The sequence below is a fragment of the Gavia stellata genome, chromosome 3 (assembly GCF_030936135.1).
Source record: "Gavia stellata isolate bGavSte3 chromosome 3, bGavSte3.hap2, whole genome shotgun sequence".
Lineage (NCBI taxonomy): Eukaryota > Metazoa > Chordata > Aves > Gaviiformes > Gaviidae > Gavia > Gavia stellata.
The window spans coordinates 25,233,702-25,258,607 of record NC_082596.1 but is presented as its reverse complement, the minus strand read 5'-3'; the positions used below and the strand labels follow the sequence as shown (position 1 = coordinate 25,258,607).

Sequence of the window (24,906 nt, the reverse complement as noted above, 5' to 3'; positions counted from 1 at the left end):
GATTGCCACACTTCCTTTTGGTGTCTTTTGCTTTTGAGGTGTTCGGGATGTTTGTCATACAGTGACTTGGTCTTGGGTCTGCCCAGGGGAGTTGGCTCCCGATGGTATAATGCTGAATACTCCTGCTGCGACAGCTGGAATCCAAGTGCTTGAAACATATTTTCCAGGTAGCCACAAAAATAAGTGTTTGTAAGTTTGGTACTTGGGAATGTGTTTTCAGCTGGTAGAGTGTGGTGGATTGACCCTGGCTGGATGCCAGGTGCCCACCAAAGCTATCACTCCCCTTCCTTAGCTGGACAGGGGAGAGAAAATACAATGAAAGGCTTGTGGGTCGAGATAAGGACAGGGAGATCACTCGGCAATTACCATCATGGGCAAAACAGACTCAACTTGTGGAAATTAGTTTAATTTATTACCAATCAAAATCAGAGTAGGATAATGAGAAATAAAACCGAATTTTAAAAACACCTTTCCCCCATCTCTCCCTTCTTCCCGAGCTCAACTTCACTCCTGATTTTCTCTACCTCCTCCCCCCAGCGGCACAGGGGGACGGGGAGTGGGGGTTGCAGTCAGTTCATCATATGTTGTCTCTGCTGCTCCTCCCTCCTCAGGGGCAGGACTCCTCACACTCTTCCAGTGCTCCAGCATAGGGTCTCTCCCATGGGAGACAGTTCTACACGAACTTCTCCAACGTGGGTCCTTCCCACAGGCTACAGTTCTTCACAAACTGCTCCAGCCTGGGTCCCTTCCACAGGGTGCAGTCCTTCAGGAACAGACTGCTCCAGCGTGGGTCCCCCGCGGGGTCACAAGTCCTGCCAGCAAACCTGTTTCAGCACAGGTCCTGCCAGGAGCCTGCTGCAGTGTGGGCTTCCCATGGGGTCACAGCCTCCATGGGGTCACAGCCTCCTTCAGACATCCACCTGCTCCAGTGTGGGGTCCTCCATGGGCTGCAGGTGGATATCTGCTCCACGGTGGACCTCCATGGGCTGCATGGGGACAGCCTGCCTCACCATGGTCTTCACCACAGGCTGCAGGAGAATCTCTGCTCTGGTGCTTGGAGCACCTCCTCCCCCTCCTTCTTCACTGACCTTGGTGTCTGCAGAGTTGTTTCTCTCACATATTCTAACTCTTTTTTTCTCCGGCTGCTGTTGTGCAGTTGTTTTTTCCCTTTCTTAAATATGCTATCCCAGAGGCGCTACCACCAGCGCTAATGGGCTCAGCCTTGGCCAGCAGCAGGTCCATCCTGGAGCCGGCTGGCATTGGCTCTGTCGGACATAGGGGAAGCTTCTAGCAGCTTCTCACAGAAGTCATCCCTGTAGCCCCCCTGCTACCAAAACCTTGCCACGCAAACCCAATACATAGAGCAAGGGCTAGCCAGCAATGTGAAGCTACAGAGGGCTGTGCCAGCAGCCTGGCTTAGCCTGCTGGGAAAATGAGGTGTTAAATACCAAACATAGTGCAATAAACACCATCCAACTTCTAGAGTGAAGACAGGGGACCTTGCAGAAGACCCAGAAAATAAACAGAGAGCTGTGAGAGGACTGTATGCGGAGAAGCCATGCAACCATGTGTGGTCATGTAAAAATGCAAGCAGCAGTGGACACAAATATGTACCTGGAACTAGAGCAAAGTACACAAGTCCAGACTGCATCACCTCAGGAAAGCAGCACAGAAGCTTTCAGTGTGGTTGAAAGGGTGGCAATAGGCTTGGATCTGTGGCATCTGTTATCACATATACAGCCTTTGGCTTTGGGAAATTGGGTTTTTTCTCATTGAAAATGGAAGCAATTTCACTTTAATTTTTATTTTAGATTATCTTATCTATCAAAATTTGTAAGACGAGGCAACTAAAGCTCTCCTCTGTTAAACATTCCTTTCTTTTGAAACAGTATTTTAAAACACTGTTTGTGAGGGTAGGAGCGTGTTGATAACAGATCTCTTTTTTTAATGAGAATTGGATCTTTTTTGGTGGAACTGTAAATAGGCATATTTTCTGGTTATCAGGCTGGTACAGATATTGAAAACTAAGTTTCTAAGGTTTCAGAATCAAGATGAAATACTATTGAACAATAGAAGGTATGTTAAGTTTGAATAAAATGATCCCCAGAAAACTAGGCACTGTTATTCAATGCTTCTGTTTCTTTAGTACCCCCCCTTACTTTTCAAAGGAACTGGTAAAGTCATGCAAAATTGAAAATTTACTGCTTTAATACGTTTCAGAATTTGGTGACACCTAACGAATGCTTAGGTAGGCATTTTGGTTTATATGATCAGCTAATCATATGATATTTACATGCCATATAAACATTTTCCTAACAGAATTCCAAGGCTTAAAATCACAGTAAACAAACACTTTTTTTTTTTCTTACTTCTGAAGTTGCTTGGGGACAGTTGTGGTCCTAGTGAATTTGAAATTGCTAACCAAATATCAAAAATTGCTACAAAGGTATAAAATATGTTAAGTGCCAGAATGTAAGAGGGTTTAGTTTGGGGTACATTGCAGAGCTCGTAGGACTGTCCTGAGTCACTTCTTTATCTTGGTTTTCTTTGGCATCGTGCCCTTAGTGGATGGTTCAGCGACATATGAAGGTGCTCTGCCACAGTATCGTTGGTTCTCCATTAATGTGCCATCAGGAACAGGTAAAGTGGCTTTAGCCCAATCTCCACAGCTGTTTAGGATGGATAGGAAGGAGGGATGAGTTAGGCCACTGATAACTAGGTGACAGCCAGGCAGCCCTTTTGAACAAGCTGTTCATGCCTGGTTCCTGTGACAGCCTTGCAAATAAGTATGAGAAATATTTCTCTATGCTCCTTAGCTCTCTGAGCACGGCTTCTATGTTTCTGAAACATTGGTGCTAGAACTGGTGTGTATCATTGAGCTACATTTGCCTTGTGTGCTGAAGGAACAGGCCAGAGAGAAAGGAGCCCCCCTTGCAGAGCCCTGTGTTTGTTGCTGATGTCTTGAGCAGTGAGGAAACAACCTGAGAGAAGCTTTCATCGGTAATCTCCAGCAGTAACAACTGTTGCTTCTAGCAAAATTTTGTCCCATTTTCAGTGGTGCGTGCTGTTTGCAGTGTCCATCTGTTTCTGACTGGAGCACTGGAAATACTCTACCAATAATACCATCCAGGTGTCCATGCTGCTAGGGCTCCAAAAATTTAATTTTTGTGGCTACTATTATAAGCACCAACTATTTACATCCCTTTCCTAGTCTGAATGTCCTTAAATCAGGTATTGCCTGCTACTGGATAATATTGAACATTTAAGCAAGGCTGGCTGCGCATTTTGAGTGCAAAGGTTCAGTCCATTTTGCTCACTGGCATATACACCAGAACATTGTGTTCGCATTTGGGGATGCTGAGTAGGATACACAAAAGGAAAAATAGATTGATAGACAGAAAAATAGATCAATGTGTAATGGTTGTGCAGGACAGACTGAAGAATAATGTATAAAATCTCTTTATTAGAGAGAAAATATTTACTTAGAATTTTCTTTTCTGCCACTGAGTACCTCATGTGGGAAAAAAAAATCAATTCTCTTTCTGAACTGGGGCATTTAGTTGCCTTCTGTTACAGATCTGTGGCTCTATTTGCTTATCAGGTTTAGGACCCTATTAAAATTGTTTTCAAAATCTTAGTTACTCAACCAAGAATTACTGTTAAAATTTGCACTGCTTCTAAAGTTTCCTCTCAGTTTCAGGTAGAACAGTTCTTTGTTGTGAAAGTGAGTAGTTTTATCCATCTCTTGCACACCTAGGGGAGCTCTTGACAAAGCTTCATCAAATTACCAGTTCCAAAGCTGAATCCAGCTCCTACGAGATGCTCTCTTCACAACCCACAACTAAAGTTTTGGGGGAAAGTAGAAGGAATTGCCATCTGAAGAAGCCCACCAACAGAGGGCATGGCCAGAAGATGAGCCTTTAGCATGTCGGTCTTCGCTTTCTGTTTGTGGGCAGAGTCAGCCATGGTTTTTGATGGTGCATTAACAAACTCCTGGGCAGGAATCATCTCTCAGTGTAGGAATTTTGCTTGTTAATTTGTTCTTCTGTATGAAAAATCTTCTCCATAAGCTATGGCCAGCTCATTGCCAGTCCTCAGAAGTCTTCTTGAGTAAACAAAATTCATCCTGCACTGTTATCTTCATGCTAGTAACTATGGGCAGTCTTCTCAAAAGGAAGCATGAGCTGTCGCCAGTTCACATTTCTAGTTGCTGTTTCTGGAATATATTCCCTTCTCTTGTTTTAATTCTCCAACATTTTCTGAAGCAACTATCCCTCAGACTACAAGAACCATTAAACTTCTGAAAAAAATGCAGCGGAGTGTTGAGTAGGATGATAAAAACTTATTTGTGTCCTCCTCGAACCTTTTTATACTGACAGGCTGACTGAAACAAAGTTCCTTTTCTTGCTTTAAAAATACTTGATTATTATGAATGATTGTAAAAGTCGATACATTTTTAATATTAACTATGAACGTCAACTAACAATATGTATAAACACTATGTAGGCTCTGCTAACTGCTACTTTATTATGTAGATCTTCTGTCTTGAAGGTGTAGGTATTGTTCCATGCCAGTACATCTGCATGTTTGTATGTGATGGGAGGGAAGCAATGCAGCTGGGAGGCTGACATGGTTACAGTGGATCTTTTTGTGTCATCAGAGAGCTCATCTCCTCTCCTTTATTGCAGTTTCACATCTTTGAATGTCCCTCTATTTCTTGAAGATGAAGAAAATGATTGCATGCTTCTTTCTGCTGTTTGGATATACTCTGCTTTCCGCTGTCTCTGTCAGGGCAAAAGATCTCCCTGGAGGACATTTCACCCGAAGAAGGGATGTTAACTCACAATCTCTACTAGGTAAGTTACAAAAAGTAAAAACAAAACAAACCCAAACACTACCACCAAAAGCCATCTCACATACAAATTATAAAAGGGATGAGCAGCTGGCCAAACCTTGGCTGAGTGAGTTTATAATAAAAAGGAGATTGCCATTTGCAAGCAGGAATATGAGAAAGTTTGTTGACCAATTAGCAGCTGTTGAAAGAAAGTGTTTACTTTTGTGGTACTAGATCTAGTTTATGTAAGTGGTATGAAATAAATATTTGCTGCAGGACTGTTGTCTTGGAAGAAAGACCTTATTTTCACTGTTTAGAGAAAATATATATCAGTCCATGGAGGTTCTGTCAAAGCTGCCTTTTACCATGCCAGCAAGTTTTAGCTGTCTATATGTATGTGCTGTGCGTAAGGATGATTGAATGGAAATCAGTGGCTATTGAAATGAGGCTTGTCATTACATTACTTGATGCTAACCCTTCATTTTGTCAGGTTAATTTTATTTATAATGAGTAGGTAATTTTTCCTCTTTTGCCAAAAATCTGAGGACAGGATCTAGCAGTTTTAGCTTGTGGCTGTCATATTTTAAAACATAAGGTTCATATCTCTCTTGTGGATTGTTGCCTGTATGTCATCAGGTAGTTTGCTGGTCAACTTTTTCATCTGCTAACAGTTTGTGGCTTAGAATAATTTTCTTTTGCTCATTGTTTAAAATAATTGTCAGATTATGAAAACATAGCATGGATGGGGTTTAGACGGCCCATCATTAGGGATTCATGATACACATCAATAATAGATCTAATCAGGTATATCTCTCCAGCCACTGGGAGATGTTAAATGGCCTGTCTCCCCATAAAGGTCACCTAACCTGGGTAAACATGAAGAATGTGAAATGTCCTGCAGAATATGTATTGGGAAGAAAGAATAAAGAAAGCCAGAACATGGGAGAATGGGTGACAGAGAGGGGACCACCCAGTTTTATCAGTGAAACTCTTCTCCAAACAAAACGTAGTCCTTTACACATGTAAAATTCCATAAAGTACCATTTACAATCTGTCCTTTGTTAACTTGAAAACATTGGTTTTCAATTCCTATAGAACAAATTTAAGCCAAATGACAACAGATTTCCCTTTTGTATTCGTCTTTCTCAAAACTAATAGATGCGGTCTTAGGACACTTGGGGTTCTGCAACTGAAGGCTGAAAATCACAGCTCTAGAGATCTAGTCCATCAAAAAACATGGATGTGGAACAGCAAAGAGAAATACCCACATTCACACCTTACTCAGCAAGACTCTCAAATTTTCTAAAATCCTAAATTCTAAAATGTGATTAAACAGCAGCCCCTCCTGAATATTTTAGGGTCCCCAGAAAATACCCTAAGTGAGCTTATTACTTTAAGAAATAAACTACCCGTCTCTCTAGAACATGAACACAATAGCAAGGTGTTATGTGGAGAAACTAAAAGGTGTCACGTTTCTCAGCTTGCCTTTTTTCCCTATGATTTTTTAAATTGCTTTTATAGGCTCTTTTTCATATTTTAAATAGAGGAAAATATATGAAAAGAATTAGCACTCAATATAAATCAAAATGTATAGATTAAATTGTTTCTTTCTTCTTTCAAAAGCCAAGCGATTTGTGGTCCCTGCATTTGGAAAATTCTGGATCCCTATTCAGGTTGGCATGTGCATGATGCAAGCAATTCTGGCAGCTCTGGCTGAAAGAACCTTTTCAAGACATTAAATGATGCAGGAAACTTGGGACATTCTCTGGTCCAGCCCATAAAAGTACGTGGCAGTTTGGAGTCAGGCTCTTGGGCCTTGCATTCTCTTACAACAATAAATTAGGTCACCTGCTTCAGATTCAGCAGTGCATGTAAACAGTGGCATGGTTAAAACGTGCCTCTCTGTAAAGAACAGAATGTGTAAAATGCATGCCACTCTGCTGGAAAGCTGTAGTGTTCCTTAACTGACATGAGAAAGAACGGGGCCAAACCATGATCTCAGTGACATCAAGTCTATTGACTTAATAAAATCACTCCAGAATTACAGCAATTTAACAGGGATTAGAAGCTGTCCCATTCTATATACTATGTATATTATAAATAGTAGTGGCGATGACAATTTCTGCTGTTGTGGAAAGAGTTGGCTGGCAGGCAAAAGTGAGCAATATAGCTGCAAAGAACCAACAGATACCTGGAAAAAATGGAATGGATGAAAAATCCTGTGGGATTGTCCACATAGAGATAAAGATACCTTGGAGGATTTAATTTTTTGTCAGCCATGCACTAATACTTCATAGATTTCTTAATTGTCTTCTTAGGGCTAATAGCCTAGACATTTTAACAAAGACTTCAGAAGGAATGAGCTATGTCTTTTCTATGTTTTTCTTATCCCCAGTCTTTCTGCTAAACCTCAATGTCTGTTGTTTAATTTAGCAGATCTTTGCATTGCTTATTGTCATTTAAAATTATTATTGCTTTAGCTAATAGTTTTCGTTAAAGAGCTGAAATCTTTTGTGCAAGAATCAATTAGACAAAAAGTTTTTGGAACTCTCTCTATGTGGCCCTTGAAAGCTGAACTGCGTTGCAGGTTTTTCTTTCTTTAAACACTGAGTTAAACTTCAAAGTATTTAAAATTTGTCAACTGTGCCAATTTAATTAAATTTGTTAACATTTTCTCAAATATTTCTTTCAGCATATTAGTTGTAGAACATGTGCAGTTGCTTTAGAGATAGAAAATATACATGTATTTCTCATAATAACAGAATTTGTATTAGATTGCTGGAAAATATTGTTTTAATGTAGGTGTGTTTACATTTTAAAGGATCGTTTCCATAGTCCTACAAGATCTTGTGAAATAACAGAAAGAAATAGTATGGTCCATTTTTCTTTCCTGTAGTAGAGGGCGGTCGCCTCTCCCTTTACATGACATATGAACTAAATTTTGCCTACTCTTTCCCCTCATCAGTAATTTGATCCTCAGTATTAGACCTTTGGCCTTATCCTGATTCCTTAAAGAAAATTAATCTTTTGTTTTAGAATCTTCTCTTTTAAAGGCTTTATCAGAGCTCTGAAGAGTTTTTACTTAGCTTTCTGACAAAATCATTGTTCCTGCTGAGCGCAGCTGCTTTGTTAGATTACACACAGATCACTGAAAGCACAGTTTGCCAGCTTAGCATTGCTTTTTGGATACTAAAGAAAGCAGTAATGGAAATATACTTGGCTACATGGTTTTAAGGATAAAACTATGTCTCTTACATTAGCTAATTCCCTTCAGATATAGCTGAAATGGACTTCTGCACCTAAACAGACTGATGAAAAGCTGTGTCAGTTGTCCAGAGTGGTGCTTTCCATACTGTGATTTCAAGGCCACAGTCAGAGGTCCACAGCACCTTTCAGCAGGTTCCATGTTCAGAAGCAACATGTCACCAGTCCTTGCAAGATGTAGCTTTTTTTGGTGTTTGATGTTGTGGAGTTTTTTGGTGGAACGGATTTGGGACTTACATCCTACTGCATCTTAATCATTTATTATAAAACAAAGCAAAGCAAAATTTCAACATTGTGGAAAAACCACAAGTTTTTGTGTTGTTTTTTTTTTTTCTTGGTGAACTCTGTTCTTGTAAACTGGGCATGTATTTCATGTCACATGGGCATATTTCTGTGGAGAGCCCTGAACTGGATGCATGGGAATAACTGAACAAGCTGTAGAATAATATTCTAAGCAATATCATTCCTTCTGTTCCTTAGTAATATAAAACATGCACCTACATGTTTTTGAAAATAACTGTTTATGTGAGGAGAAAAGCTAATTTAGGGGGCATTCCTTTAGATACTACATGATACCAGAAGAAAGAAACTGCAAGAGATTAACTGATACTGGACAAAATTGAAACAGAGAGGGGAAAGGAGGCCAAGAAGGAAATGTACTTGGCTCCTGTTCAGTAGAAACTGCTGCTAAACACAAATGTCCCTGTCTGTGTTAAATTATATTTTGCAGCAAAATATATAATGATTTATCTCTTAGTTGTATATATATGATTCCACTAATAATATGAAGGGAAGTAATATGAAGTACCCAGAGTGCTCACTAAATTATGAATCCGTCACTACAGTCAGTTAAAATTACTGCAAACGTTCTTATATCCAAACTAGTTCTTAAACTTCTGTGTATGTAAATTTAAGTCACAAGAACATTATCAGGTTAACCATTCTGAGTTAAATTTTAGCTGCAAATCAGAAGGGAAAATATGTGACAAAAGTGAGTCTGGTCCATGATGCTTCTGTGGCATGCAGGTAAGATTTCTGTTTAGTTTTGGTTTAATTCATTGTACATTTATACACTAAGAGCTGGCCAGAGATATCTAAATCCTGGTAATATGGACTGCTGAAGCATCATGGGATGATAACTGCTGTAAGAAACTCATTCACAGCCTCAGCATATGTGTGTATGTGTTACTTCTTCACATAAATCACAAGATTTCTGTTTAGTTTTGGTTTAATTCATTGTACATTTATACACTAAGAGCTGGCCAGAGATACCTAAATCCTGGTAATATGGACTGCTGAAGCATCATGGGATGATAACTGCTGTAAGAAACTCATTCACAGCCTCAGCATATGTGTGTATGTGTTACTTCTTCACATAAATGCAACCCTGCCAAGTGTTTTTTGTCCTCAAACATGTTAAATAGACTCATTGTAACTGAAGTTTGCATTGCAATTGAAGTCAGAATTGTGTTTGTGAAGTCAGAATATGTGTTTGACATACTATGCTGGTGTAGTATTTTGGGAGATCAAAACTATTCCAGGCAGTAGATAAAGGTAGGAAGAGGTTGCAAATTACATCTTTTGAATTATCACGTGTTTAGTTAAAATATAAGCAAAATCCTAACCAAACTTTTATAAGCATACAAGGTAATCAAATACCTATCAATTTAGACTCTCTCTAATCAAAACATAAAATTGCCATATAAATAGAGATGTGTTATATTTGGAAAGAGAGAGAGCAAAGCGTTTTACAGTCTGCGAAATCACCTGTTTCTTCCTTCTGAGGTGTGTAGGTACATCTTAACAATCATTGTGCCTCAAGGCAATATTAGCAATTGTGTGCTTTGCTTCCCAGTAGCGATCGTCTCAATAGCTGAGAGGTCTTCCGTGGACTTCATGACAAGTCTTGAAACTTCAGCTTTCATCTCAAACTCTCAGCTGTCGGCCTCTCCCCTGCAATAGCTTTGTCCGTTATCTACCTGGCTGGTGTCTAAAACAGCAGCAGGAAGGTTGCACTTGTTCAGACCACCCCACTATTTCAGGTTTCTGCGTTTTGTTCCTAGTAGGAGAACTTCTCTCTATGGTTCTTAGGCTTGGTAGCCTGACCTGTGCTGAGGCTGTGCCTCCCCAGCCCCTAACAGGGGTCCTGGAGTCTGAGAAGGCGAGATCTGAATGGTGATTGTATTTCTGCCCAGACAGCTGTTCCCTGCAGAAGCTGTTACCCCTTAAGCAGGCCCAACTAATGAGCCATGAGGGCTAGCTGGGACCATGACAGACCCCAGGGAATTGTGTCCTATTCTGAGTATGCTCATCTGCAGCCAATTATCATGGAGATCAGAAAGTTTGGATTTTGGCCTGTGGTAGCAACTTTTAACCGCATAACAACATTATGCTTGCCAACTGTCGTATTTAGTATTCATTATTAATTTTCAAGTCCTGTATTAATAGCATTCACTTTTAAGCTGCTTAAAGGGCAATTCAGTAATTAATGTTATATGGGATATAATTCTATTTCTAGCAGCACAAGAAATTTTCTTGTATTTCTTTAACATGTAAATATTTCCTCTAACAAAGCCTTTTCTTGTTCCTCCTTCCTCTCTTCTTTCTTCTCTTTGTCTTGTTTTCTTATTCTTTTCTCTTTTTCCCCCCTTTTTTTCCTTTCCCTTTTTCCTTTTCTGTTTCCTTTTTTTCTTTTAAAGTGATTTGTAAGTTTTTCACACAGAGGAAAGAATATCTACTGCTACAAAAAACTGTCAGGTACTAAACTGCAAATGCTCTTTGAATTTCTGAAATTGTTGTTACAACCCCCACAAATTACTGTGAAATACCGTTTCTGTTTGAAAAAGAGTTTGCTGTACAATAATTCACTGAGTAAAATTACAAACTGTTTTTATGTGTATATTCTCAAAGAGCTCAAAGCCTCCTCTGTGTATTTTGTCTTGAAGGAAGATCAGGCCAAAAGAAAGAACACTGAATGTTCAAAAGTGTGGTGTTTTTGGCTTCATTGTGAGTACTTTAGCTTAACAATTAAAAAAGCACGTATGTGCAAAATTAACTTGAAAAATCCTGGAAACAGCATGACTTAAGGTACATCTCATTTTATAGGCATGAGAGGGTAATCAGACACTATTGTGCATGAAGACAACATGCCTTTAACTTGCTTTGGAAGATAGAGGACACCATCTCCTTATTTAAGTACTGATGAAGTGGTAGAACTAATGGTTTGCCAGTGGGCATGATGTCCCACATATTTTTGGGGGCAAGAGGATATGATATACGGCACTATCCCATGGTGCTGTTTCTGAAATTGTTCTGGAAAAGTGTCTAATACTTAGACTGTTACCAATGAATAGAAATATGTGGTTTCAGGTCAGCTGATCAATGAGTAATGTTGAGGTTGCTAACAGCTTTCCCCGTAAACAAAGACATGGGTGGCTTTAAAAAAAAGCGTGGATATGAGTTTTTAAAATGTTAAGCTAATGTCCTGAAAGGCAACAGCACAAACTCATTAAGGTCACATTTTTTCACTAAATTTTCTGCAGTACTACTAGCGGCTATTTAGGTTTAATCTCTTTCTTTCTCTAATAACTTGTGTCCTTCCAACAGTGCCCCAGATAGCTCAGGCAAGATAGAAGTTTCAGATCTTCAAGGAGAAAGATACAAAGATAATCTCCCATGCAACCACCTTTTTTTTTTTTTGTGTTGGTTGTGATTTGTTGTTTTACGGATGTGTGCAGGAAAAGCCAGAGTCATAGGCAGAGTAAATGCCTCCAGGCTGTTTGTGGGAACTGAATTCAGAGTAGCATTAACTGTGTGTACTATGACGCTTCTCCATCATGGCAGAGAAAATGAATTCCTCTCCTCTGACACCCTCTCATGGGTGTGAGCTGCGCTCAGCTGAGAGCACGTAACTTTTGTTTCTATCAGGAAGTGGTGGGTAGATGTTGATGCTGTCGGGACTGGCATGGGGATATCACGATGCTTCATTCTTCTGTCCAGGTGTTCCTCTGCCTGCAAGGGAAAGCAACCCACTCCCTGGTCCTCCTGGCCATGAAAGGAGGTTTGACTCCTGTCAGGAAACCCAACAGTTTCTGTCTCAGAACAGCTGAAATATGCAAAAAGAACTAAGAAACTTGAGAGTATCCCTACACCATACTTTGGCTTCATGCTGGAGACAGCACCAGTCTCAGTGAAGAAATGGAGAAATACTAGGAGTCAGTTTTGGGACCCTGGAATTAGAGAGACTTTATATTAATAATGACCTTGTTATTTTGGAAAGGATGACAGGGAAGGAATAGAAATAGTGAGGTGAAATGAGAACAAGGTAATGGACCCTCCCACAGTGACTGATAATGAAGCATTTGCATGTAGAAGGAAATGGAAATCTGTGGACAAGAGCCTCCTGCTGTACAGTTCTCCCAGAAATTTTGGAAGTTCAGAAAAGATTTTGTCAGAGGCAATAAAGAAATGACTGGAGGCTGTGTTGCGTTTAGAGAGTGTTCCCAGATGAAGAAATTTGTAAGGAGGAGTGGGTGAGCTGCCAAACTCATAATGAATCTTTGGGTTAGGGCCAGACGGCTGTGAGTTTGGGGAAAGGCTCAGAGCAAGGATGGGGCCAGGGAGTACGGGAGCAGGTCCTGGACCCAGGGTCTGTCCCAGAGCTGGCAAGAGGGGGAGTCACCCGCAGAACCAAGTGCAGCACATATGCATGCCAGGAAAGGGGTACTGTGCAGTTTCTAACATTTACTTCAGGAATGAGGTATGATTGTATCTGAAATGCACCATACCATCCTTTGCCCTTCTTTGAATTAAAATAAGAAAAAAGGAGTGGAAGCTAACTTGCACAAAACGTCTCACAGGAGCCAAGAAGTGCTTGGAATTACTGCTATTCTTCATCTACTCTTGGCAACAAACACAAAATGTGTTTTTCAAACAGCAACAATGTTACATTAACTGCTGTCTACTTCATGCTTGATCTTTGCAAATGAAGCTACTGCAGTTTCCTAGAAGATGTATGTAGGTAATACATAGATACGTCTTTCTTCCCATCTGCGCGTTTTGCTCTTGATATATTTATGAATGAATTGCAAATTTGAGAATTCTTTACTTGTATGATTATATGGCAAGAAGATTAAACCTTCTTAATGACCTAAGAAAACTTTTGGAAATATCTGAGAACATGTCAAACCCTATCTTTCTGGCTGGATATTTAGCTATGGAAAACCAGAATTCTGGGCTTTAAGAACAAATATTTGACACCCAGCAAGTTCATACATTTTGAAACAAATTTGGTAGGCATTATACTGAAATTTATAAAGAAAGATGTTGTAAAGAAAAGAGAGGCAAGTAAGGTTGAGGGCTAGAGGGAAAATGAAATAATAAAATGGCAAAGAAAGAAGAGAAATTTAGGAAGAAGTTTTATAATGTGCTGGCTGGGAGAATAATTTTCTCCTCTCTTTTTTAATTTTGAGTGAAGACTTCTGTTACTCAAAGATAAAATCTAAAAATAAACCTGGTGTTATTGCTGGCAGTGTTGCAGGACATGTAATTTTTTGTATATACGTTACTGTGAAGTGAGCTAAGAAACACAATATATTGAGTCTTAAAATTGCCATTAATGCATTGCCTGCTCAGGCAATAATTTTTCTGTGATCTCATTTTTTCTCAACTGATGTCATCCTTCCTTTTTGCTTAAATTGTCTTACTCTATAACAAACATCTTCATAGAACTAATATTTACTTGTTATAAATTACTTTTTCAACATCTTAACTTTGCTGTAGCATTTACGAAATTGAGCTAACCTCCTTTTGCTTTGCATAGAGCAATAGCCTTCTTTGACATTTATCTATTTTCATGTATTATGATAAAGACCTACATAACCAAGTAAGTAATATCCAGATTTAAAAAAAGTATTAAAGAGTCATAAAGATGTAGGACAACAGAAAATAAATAACTCATTTTTAAACAATCAATCTTTTTAAAGGAGCTGGCTTGCAAAAACTTTTGAAAAATCACTATCTAAAACTTGGGTCCTTTGAATGTGTTCAGTTTGAATATCCCAAAATGGAAATGTTTGAGGAAATTAAACAGTGCCAGGGGACATTCTTGGGCATTTGGACTCCACCGTTATTGTTGCTGTTGAATTGCTGGAGCTGTCTCTGGCCCACAGTGATGAGCACTCCCCAAGCAATCCCCATGTGTGGTTCAGAGGCTACAGGGGGACAGGGGTTATTCCCAGTAGGCAGCTTGCATACAGCCACTCTCTTTTAGCAGGAAGGTGAGTTTAATACTGTGGATGCAGGCCAGCTGCCTCTGAGCTTAGCTTGTGTCGTAGACTGCTCTCTGGCACTGAGACCAGCAGTATAAAACAGCCTGCTTCTGTACTACTAAATACCCTGAGCTTACAGAGCGGTTGCATCCATGTTGCTTCTTAGGATGGGTCCCTGGCTCATGCTACTTCCCATATTATGCCTGAGAATTGTTTGAGAAAATGTTAATTATCCTAGGACAAACAATATGAGGAACTGTTCTAATGATTTAACAGCCGAGAAGAGTCAGTTCTAATGCTCAGGAAAACTCCCTGGTGCTGCTTTAGTTGTATTAAGGCAATGTAGCATTAGTTAGAAATAAGCTGAGAGGGTACAAACATACTCTCATACAGAGACCCTGGGTGGGTGAGCAAATTCAAAGCAGTGTCAACTTCATCAAAGCCAAAGTAGAGGTTCAGGCCTGAGCAGGATTTGCTTTGAGAAAGGAGTAGAAGGAAACCTGCAGGGATCAGAGAAAATAATTTAGTAGAATTTTCAGCTTTAGAGGAAATTAAGATGCTCAGTGTGAAATATTCTTTTAAGCTTTGTTTTATGTATCTCTCAGTAATTGGATCCCAGATGGATTCTTCCAAGTAGAACTGGAATTTTCTTGCATTGTTAATTTTGCAAAGGTGGCATCACTATAACTGTCATTTACAGACAAACTGGATATTGAGTGGAGGAGGAGAACATATTTACTACTGACTTGACCTTTCCTTCCCTTGCCTTGTCTGTCCTTGTCTTGCCTCTCCTGGCCTTGCCTTTGGGTAATACAACTAACACTGAGGGGTTTTTTAACTTTTGTGTTGGCAATACAAAACCTCTGCTGACTTAGAAGCAGGTTTATGGATGAGTAGCTCTTTTCAATGAGTATGTCACTTTTGATAAGAAGAGTGGAAGGGATTTACTTTTGGGTAGGAGGATGTTTGCCAAAGTTGTGAGAAAGTTCCCTGTTTAAAATGAGAGCTGATAAGAGGAAGAGGTTATAGTTTACAGGACAAGTGCAAAAGCATGCAACTGCTAAAAAGGTATCACTGAAAGTTTATCTGAGGGGGATGAGTATTCAGATCTGTTAGTCATTACTGATTGCCACTCCTCAAAATACCATCCAGCTGGGGTTTTGCTTAGTAATAGAGTTACATTTTATTTTTCATGGAGCTCATCTCAGCTAAATCAACTTCAATAATGACAAGGTTATTAAAAATTCCCATCAAGTCAGAAGACAAAGATTTTAAATACATTTTAATTTGGAAATGTTTGACATTTATATAGATAGAATTTTGCTAGTGAAAGTGGTTTTGAAATATACTGTATTACATTCAGACTGATAGATTTTTCTTAAGTAATTTGACACAATGGGGTGTGTTTCTGGTAATACTATCCACTAATGCTGTCCAGGTTTTTTCCCACTACGATTCATACCTGACTTCAAAATACATAACTAAGTCTCTTCAGACTGGGATCAAATTATATATTCAAATTAAAAGGATTCAACACCATGGCTCTAGTTTTGACTTGTTTTAAGGGAAATAAAATAGCAGTCATTTTACCCTTCTCCCTTCTCTCTCCTTCACCTCATATGCACACACATATTCTTAGGCTTTTTTCTGTAATTATCTTTCTTTCCCTTTGCACTGCTCCCACAAACTGTATCTTAGAGTTATCTTTGTATTACAACCGTGCTGGAATATTTCATGTTATATTAGTAAAAATAATTAATAATTAGATATTCCACTAAGGTAATAAGATGGAAAATAGTTAATATGTCAGGATATCTGTATCCCATTAGAACTGGAATTTTGTTTCTGCTCAATTTGGCTTGCATCCAACATCTTCTGATTTTGAAAGAATAAGCAACCCGAGCATATTCGTATACTTATGAATAAAGCCATACTGTAGACTGCACATGAATAAATCCAGGCAGTCATTTTTATTGTCATGAAAGACCATTTTTATTCTATGCCCACAAATGTTCTTGGTAATCTATGAAAGAGGCCTCTGAATTAACAAGTGAAAACAGGCATCTTTCTCACCCCTTGCCCTGGCAGAAGTACATGGTTAGCATTCATCAGCAGTCACAAGTGAACTCATGTAAAGGCTTGTCTACAGACAGATGTTTTTCCAATTGAGTCTTTGATTGGCCCACTTGTACTTGTGCAGTATAACATGACCTTTAATTACACAGTCAAATACTACTTTTCCACTGAGCATTTGCCTCATTCAGTGCACAAGACAGATGAGAGTGCACTGGGAATTGGATTGGGTTGGGCAATAAGGGAGATTACTGATTAGGGGTATCTCAACTTAGTCAGTTGAGGATGCCACTGCACTTTGATGAGCATTCTTGCCACCTTTAATCTTTCAAGCCAGCCAGACAAACGGTCAACTAGCTACCTCACAGGTCTATTCATAGCCATAGGAATTTAAGAACATGAGCAGACATGCTGATTGAAGCCATAGGTCTATCTAACCAAGTGTCCTGTCTCTGACAGCAGTCAAAAGTAGATATATACCAAAAAGTTTGAGAACAAGACAGTACTACCTGCAGGTATTCCCCCAACTGGCATGCTTTTGTGGTCCAGGGATTTCCTAATCTGGAGGGGTCTTTAAATATAAAACCTCAGTTGATTTCTCTTCACCAGCATCCCATTAAGCCCTTTAAAGTCCTTTTAATCTTTTGTCGTATGCTGCCTTCTGTGGCAAGGCTCATGGCTCAACTCCCCCTGCTTGCCTTAAGCCTGCCATGTGCTGGCTTTCTGCGAATGGTCAGTCCCTATCCATTCTCATCATGCAACTCATGCATATGTCTCATATTCTTTAAAAAAAGAAGGATGCTGAGCAGAAGCCAGAGGATGTACCCAGGGTCCCAGAAAGCTTGTAGCATGCCCAGAAGGCAGCCAGCCTTCACTTCTGCAGTTATCCATGATAGCTTGGCCTGTCCGCCTGTGCAGTTGCCAGATACAGACATACCCAGTGGTATTTCTGCTTCAGTGGCTCTTGGAAAAAAAGGCTGCTGATGGCTGAAATAGAAGATTTCAGGAACAGTATGAGTGGACTTTTGGCCAAGTTGAGTGCCACTGTAGACAACAGGATTTTCTCTCTGATGCAGCCACAGAATTTCTGTGTGATGCTGAGCTAGTCCAACAGATGAGACTTTTCCCAGATGGCCATTAATTATGTGTTTGAAATCATGGGGTTTGATTTGCAGAAGTGCTGAGCACTCACAGCTGCAGTTGACGTCACTGAGAGCTGTACTTTGTACATGCAAAGTGCTACTTAATGCCAAGTTCCCTGAAAAATCAGTCCCTTCACGTCTCATATTGGTCACTGCAATTAACAGATGCTTTTGACCTGAATTTCTTTGTGTTCTGTTTCCCTGTTTGTAACGGAGGACTGATACCACCCTGCTTCATCAGAGTGTTAGATTTCTAAATTCTTAAGCACTACTACAAAAGCTTCACAGTGCAGCCCACTCAAATATTAACTATATAATTCAGAGGGGTTTTCCATCCTGTGTGGGGTATGAGGTCAAAATCCCAACAACAATGACAAAACAGGGTACTGCACAAGTATCTACCCATTCCACTGCTATTAGCCATTCTGGGCACTGATCTCACAAAAAAAAATAATATACTGCTCATGTAACAGGCAGCTTTTTTATTTACTGGAGGCCAAATTTATATTGCCCAAATAGCTTTAGTTCTGGCATCTCCTATTTTTCGTATATTTTCCCAGCACTTGTCAGGGTGTTTGTTTAGACAGCATGTTTGAGATGTCAGGTCAGCCTGAATGGATTTGCATTTTGAAATTCTTGTAAAGTATTTTTGTTTGCATTTTGCCTTCCAGAAAATACGTGCAACAACAAACGTCTGGACCTTGTCTTCATCATTGACAGCTCTCGCAGCGTACGTCCTTACGACTTTGAAAAAGTGAAGGAGTTCATTTTAACCATCTTGCAGTTTCTGGACATCAGTCCCGATGCCACCCGCGTAGGTCTGATTCAGTACGGCAGCACAGTCAAACACGAGTTTTCGCTGAAGACGTTCAGGAGGAAGCAGGATATTGAAAGAGCAGTGAAGAGGATGATGCACCTGGCAACTGGCACCATGACTGGACTGGCTATTCAGTATGCAGTGAACATTGCATTTTCAGAATCAGAAGGAGCTCGACCTCTGAAGCACAATGTGCCCCGAATTATCATGATAGTGACGGATGGGAGACCTCAGGATCCAGTGGCAGAGATTGCCACTAAAGCACGTAACTCAGGAATCCTGATTTTTGCCATTGGAGTGGGAAGAGTAGATATGAACACGCTGAAGTCCATTGGGAGTGAACCACATGAAGAGCATGTGTTTCTCGTTGCTAATTTCAGTCAGATTGAAACACTGACCTCTGCCTTCCAGACTAAACTTTGTGGTAAGGTTTTTAATCTTTAGATTTGAATGCATAGATGAAAGTAAAACACAGAAAAAAAATTATGCATTGTAATTAAGATTTTTTCCTTACATGGAACCTTATCTGTTAGAATGTATATATTGAAAAAAAGGAAGACTAGCCAGACAACATTCAGAACAGCAGTCATACATATGGGGAAAAACTAATTCTACTGCTAAGTGCCATAAAATGTGATCTAATTCCTAGTGGTCATAAGCAGTGAGGCAAACACACATACCATGATTTTCCTATTCATTGCATAATAGCAATAAATTTACAACCTCCTGCTGTTTGAATATTATATAAGTTGTTTCATCTATCGATTTTAAATGTGATCTCCCTTAGTACTGAAACTTCAAACTGAAAAACAATCTTTTGGTTATTTAAAAACTTCTGTGGAGTTTGTGGATTCCTCTTCGAAAGCTTACATATTAATTCTACGCAAACGATTATCTCTGCGCATGCCTTGTGACTGGAAGTAAGACGCAGAGACATGGTAGTGTTTTTATTCCATCTATTTTAAATAGAGAAAGTTAGGAAAAGCCATTACAGTGATATTATTCATTCATACAATAAAATAAATAATATTTTATAGATATTAATTTGCAACAGAGAAATCACTTCCATCTGTAATTCCCTGATGAGAAATTAACTTTTACAAATATCATGACATACATAATTCATTTTATTCCAATCTGTGTACTTAATATAATTTTCTTTTTTAGTTTTTCCTGAGATAAATATGAAAGATCTTCAAACAGATTTGGCATTAAGCTGAGGCATTTTCAGCAGAGTCCAGAAAAAGAATGCATGGTGAGACTGAATGCTCACTCATCTCTAGGGATGCTTTTGCCAGAAAAGAACTGAGGGTTATTGTCAGGATAGTCTGGAGAATTTTCCTTACTTGGTCTTTTCCAAAATTGTTTCAAAGAACAACAGGGCTCCAGCTGAACTGCATCAGCACAAAACACCATCACAGACATTCATCAGATAATAGATTTTTTCCTGTTTCTTCCTTGCCGTATTATTAGCTGGCGTAGTAAGATACATTTAAAAACCAAGAAAGAGTAAACTAAACATGGATTGCGAGTTTAAATGGAATGAACAGCAAATGCTTCAAAACTTCATTTTACTGGATTTTTTTAATTGTATTTTAGAAACAAGTCCAGTACAAATACCACTTACTCATTTTTTTCTGACTAGGCAGTGTCCAGTAAATGAGAGTTTTATAGCTTGCTTTTAATCCATATACATGTGATCCTCAATAAAACCACCCGCCCTGCAGACGGAGGAGTATGGAGGTGACAAGGATTGCTGCTGCCTCCTTTTCTCAGGGAATGCCTCCACAACATTTGCTGTGTCAGGAATTGAAGGTGAGATCCAAAAATGCACTTAAAAACCCAGGCCCAGATGCAAGAGAGAATTTAAGCTGTTAGATTCACATGGATTTCAACTTATGGGGCTAAATTGCAGACAGGATCCTTAACATTTTATTGAGTCTGGGCTGTGAAGCAACATTCAGCTTGCTGAATTTCAAGAAAGCAATCCAAGCATCCATAGCCGCTGCTTCCTAGAGCACCTACTTTCCCCTGGGGAAATGTGGTTAGTTTTTTTAAGTCCTCCCCAGTGTGGACTCAGAGGCAATATCATTGTAGCTGAGTCGAACATCTGGGCACCTTGTTTCTTTGCTATAGCAATTGAAGGCACCCCTCTGGTCAAGTCTCCTGGCATGCAGTCTGCTGGGCTTCATGCTGTGGGAAAAGATCTTGGCACCTGAGCTGTCCTTGTGTCTGGATTGCCCTTATGTCTGTGCGAATGTGTCTTCATGGTTCCTGTGAAGATAAGAAAAAAACCTGGCCAAGTGATGAAGCTCTGTGGGGAAAATAAAAAGTAAACCAAATTAACCACTGTTTACCTAGGGATGGCAGAGATTACCCAGTGCCTAGCAGCTATATTCTCAGAAGAATCCGTGTAAACTGGCTGTGCTCCATCCTCTGCTAAGTCAGACTTTCCCTACAGTTGTTCCCTCTGGCTGCTATAGATTTGGGGGTGTCAGAAACAGCAGTTGAAGCCAGGTGGTTCGAGGGGCCTCTTTTTATTACCAATCAGCAAGGTAAAAGAGAAGCAAACAGTATCCTGGAAAATCAGAGGCATGAGGAGTGAAACAAGAGTTGAAAACTCAGAAGAAGAGGAACAGAAGTGGGGACAGAATCCAGGAAAGGAGGGGGAGATTGAATAGAAGAAGACTGAGAAAGACAGATGTTGGAATGGAGCAGTCAGGAGCAAATAAAGTCTTTAGTATTCTCTTGTAAAGTAGGTAGCAGTGTCATCCCCATTTTATGTTGGAAGAACAGAGGCACAGAAACAGGGTAAAGATTGTCAAGATCACCCACTAACTTTAAATATTTGACTCAGTGCAATTCCTGGTGTGATTTTCTGGGGCATTTAGCATTTTTAGACTAATATAACATACCAGTCACAGTGCTACAGCCTTCATTTGCAGCTGAGAGCACCCTGCATTCTTGCAAATCGAGATTCAGGTGTCTCTAGCTGAACACATACAGTGTGAAGGTTGATGCTTGCTTGAAGATACTGATATTATTGGCTTACCCAAAATCAAATAAGCACCCTGTGACATAGAGATAAAATCTAATTCACAAGGCTCACATTCAAATTCCTTAACTATGAGATCACCCTTTCTATTACTTCAGTCCCTGGCTGTGTCCACCAAACATCTCCTGCAACAAATGAGGTTGTGGAAATCATACAGACAGCAGCCTCCTTCACCACAGAAACCTGACTGATGACCAGAGTAGCACTGATTCTTTGAAATGGGTGCAACAGAGACACTTTGGAAAAAATTTTATGTGATAGTGCATTGGCAGATTGGTAACAGATGGTAACAATATATTCTCAGAAGGGACTGAGTTACTGGGATGCCCATCATTGAATGCTTCTTTTTTCTTTTTTTTTTTTTTTCATTTTTTAGTACTCTGTTTTGCAGCCTTATGTTCGTTTGATATGGGAGGACTGACTGTTTTTATAGTAATGTTCTATAGATTCACATTCTCTAGCATTAGTATATGGGAAGATTTTCTGATGCTTAAACTACTGAAATGAGTATATTTTTCATTTGTCATATTTGAAAGTACTTCTTTGGTCATAACAAGCTATACCTAATATTGAAAACTAGTGAAATATAGCCAGGAAGAAAATTCAGTTTAGAAGGTATCAGAGGTCATAAACTTCATTTTCAGAATGACAGAAAGACGAAAAGACAAGAAGTCCAAGCAGGTCTGTATTCACATAAATAAAAGTACTTGAGAAGTTTTATTGTGTCAGAAAATTATGAGATCCAAAAAGCTGATTAAGAGATTTGGGAATTGTGGTCGTTTGTATATTAGTAATAAATGCATAACTGTGGTAACCATTCCAAAGAGCAGATACATAGTATTTAACTCAAAACTACTTCTCTTTTTCCACAAGTACCACACATACCACATCTTAAGTTGTTTATCAGGCTTCTGTTGTGGCTGCTAGAAGATTACTGTTAATATGTCTTCTATAAATTCTGAGATTTGTTGACCTAGCACAATAAGGAGCACATTAATCCTTAGTTGTTGTTGAGCAAAATAGATTATTTTCCACACAATGTTCTCTGAGAAGTAATTCACCTATGTATTATAGAAATTACATACAAGCAATGCTCCAGTGGAAAGAAAACATCAAGGAGATTTCTTAATTCCCAAATACTGTTCTGGAGAAAAACAGTTCAGCAATGAATTTGACAGAATGAGCCCACTATTCTTTTTCTTTCTTACTGTCTCAGTCTGTTGCATTTTACTGCTTGCTATTAGAGACATAAAATACAAACAGATTAAAAATAGACTCAGAAGGACTTATACTCTAGAGTGTAGCTCAGCTCAGCTCCCACTTACTGAATCTTGGAGATGCATGACCTCAGTGTCATCATGTATTGCTTATATGTTCCTCAACATTAATAACTAAGAAAGCAGGATTCTTCAATTTGTTTTCTAGTCATTCTTCTTTAGTATTGTGCTGTGTGGTGATTTTCTTCATTCAAGAAATGGAATGTTCTCTATAACAGTTTGTACTTAAATTCCACTTATTTTCTAAATTTCAATGTAGTGGGTTTGTTTCATTGTCTACTTGGGACCCCCAAGTAATTAGTGTTTCCAGATACTCTATTGTATATTTTTATTTTGTTTATATCTCCATTCCACACGTAATTTCATGTCCAGGAACATGCCACCAATGTCAACCAGACAGAAAATAAAAACCTACTTTTTTAGGAATAAATACATAGTACTGTTTGTTAAGGATTTTTTTTTGTAGTCTTATGGGGTTAAGCTTCCATTTTTGTCTTTACTGTCAACACTTACTTTGAAAATTCTTCAGTAAAATTTTCTACCTTTTTTTTGTTGTTGTTGTTCTTGTGACCACAAGTAAGACCAGCAGTTAATAACCTTTTACTTTTTTCTTTCAGTGCCCCATATGTGCAATACAGTTGAGCATCGCTGTGATCACTTCTGCATAAACACCCCTGGCTCCTATGTATGCAGATGTAAACAAGGATACATTCTGAATGCTGACCAGAAGACCTGCAGCAGTATGTTATCTTTCTTAACTTTTCTCTTTCATGGTTCCAAAAAGTGCTTAACATCAAATACCCTTTTTGTTGGGCTCATGAAGAAGGACTGAGCTCAGTATATAATTAATGATAATCATCAGAAAGAGTCTGAAAAGGTGAAGTTGTAATTCTTTTTCTTGTTTTGTGTACATTAATTTCTTATAAACCTTTCTGAAATACATCAAGCTAATTTTTATACACAGCTCTGCAGAGGTACACTGTAACAACGTAAAATTGCATTTGAATTTTATTGGTGTAATAAGTTCAAGAATGAATCAACAAGCAAAGAACGAACTGTTTTATCGTCTCACATGAAGTGAATCCAACTACTATAGTAACTTGTCTAGATAGCAACCAGTACTAAATAATACAGAAACCCCATACTAGAGAACTGTGAAATAACTTGCTGTTCTGGAAGCCTCTTCCTGCTGCTTGAAGTATAAGGGTTTGCAACCATTCAAAGAATAGTTTCAAAAGTCTTTGTCTCATTTCCTCATTTCAAAGAGTTTACTTTTTTCAGTTTTAAGTAATAGGCTTTATAGTTTATAATAACAAATTGTATTCCACTTTAATTGTGATTTTTGTAAGCAGTATTTCTTTTGTCCATTTTAACTTGCTTCCTAGTAATTAACAGCAGAAAACATTAGATGGGTATGCCCAATTTATTTCTGTATCCACCATTATTTCAAAGAAATTATGTAATACTATTTTTAATTACTTGTGGAAAATGTACTTGCTAAAAATGCAGTTTCTTATCCCATGACAGTACACAGATTCAAGTGAATTTTGCCAAACTGATTTTAGCAAGAAGAAAAATTTTGGAAAACGTCTTTTCAAAAAGCTGGAGGAGACAGTCATGGTGACAGCATAGGATGTACCCCTCAAATTGATAATTTAGAATTAAGGTGAAGGATGCAGGCTCAAATCCTATCCTTGTGTTTGAACTCACATGTTCCACATCTCAGGAGAGTGTCATAAAACAATCAGGTAGCTTGGGATTAGAGTATGTCAGTATCTGAAGTGACTGCAGCTTGGGGATTAGAGTCCTTACATGTGCAGTGGGACACATGGTTTCAGTCAGAGCCTCAGTAAATAGGAATGGGAACAAAAGAATGTCAGCACCGGAGTGATTTGGGCATTCTCACTGCTGCATGGAAGCATCTTCAGACCCTTTGGGCTACAGCAGGAAACTGCTTTTGAGCTGTTCACCTCTTATGCTGTCGAGCTATGGGATGTTACTTTTAGAAATCTATGTTTTCTAGTCTGTCTCACCAGCATCCTTCAGCAAATGTAGACATTTGTCATATGCATGTGTGTGAATTACAGGGGAATGTTTTGTGTTAAATGGAACAAATTTAACACTTTATTCGTGTTTTTGTTTCCTCAAAAAGATGCAAAAAAAATCAATCCAATC

General features: G+C 39.0%; 1 protein-coding gene across 1 annotated transcript in view; it reads left to right on the top strand.

Annotated features, from left to right (window-relative positions):
• MATN2 (matrilin 2) overlaps positions 1-24,906 on the top strand; it is a 74,788-nt gene that overhangs the window by 5,900 nt on the left and 43,982 nt on the right. The window contains exons 2-4 of the mRNA XM_059836050.1: positions 4,689-4,856; positions 18,254-18,823; positions 23,349-23,471. Coding sequence (XP_059692033.1) covers positions 4,703-4,856; positions 18,254-18,823; positions 23,349-23,471 — 847 coding nt within the window. The 5' untranslated portion in view covers positions 4,689-4,702. The remainder of the gene's footprint in view (positions 1-4,688; positions 4,857-18,253; positions 18,824-23,348; positions 23,472-24,906) is intronic.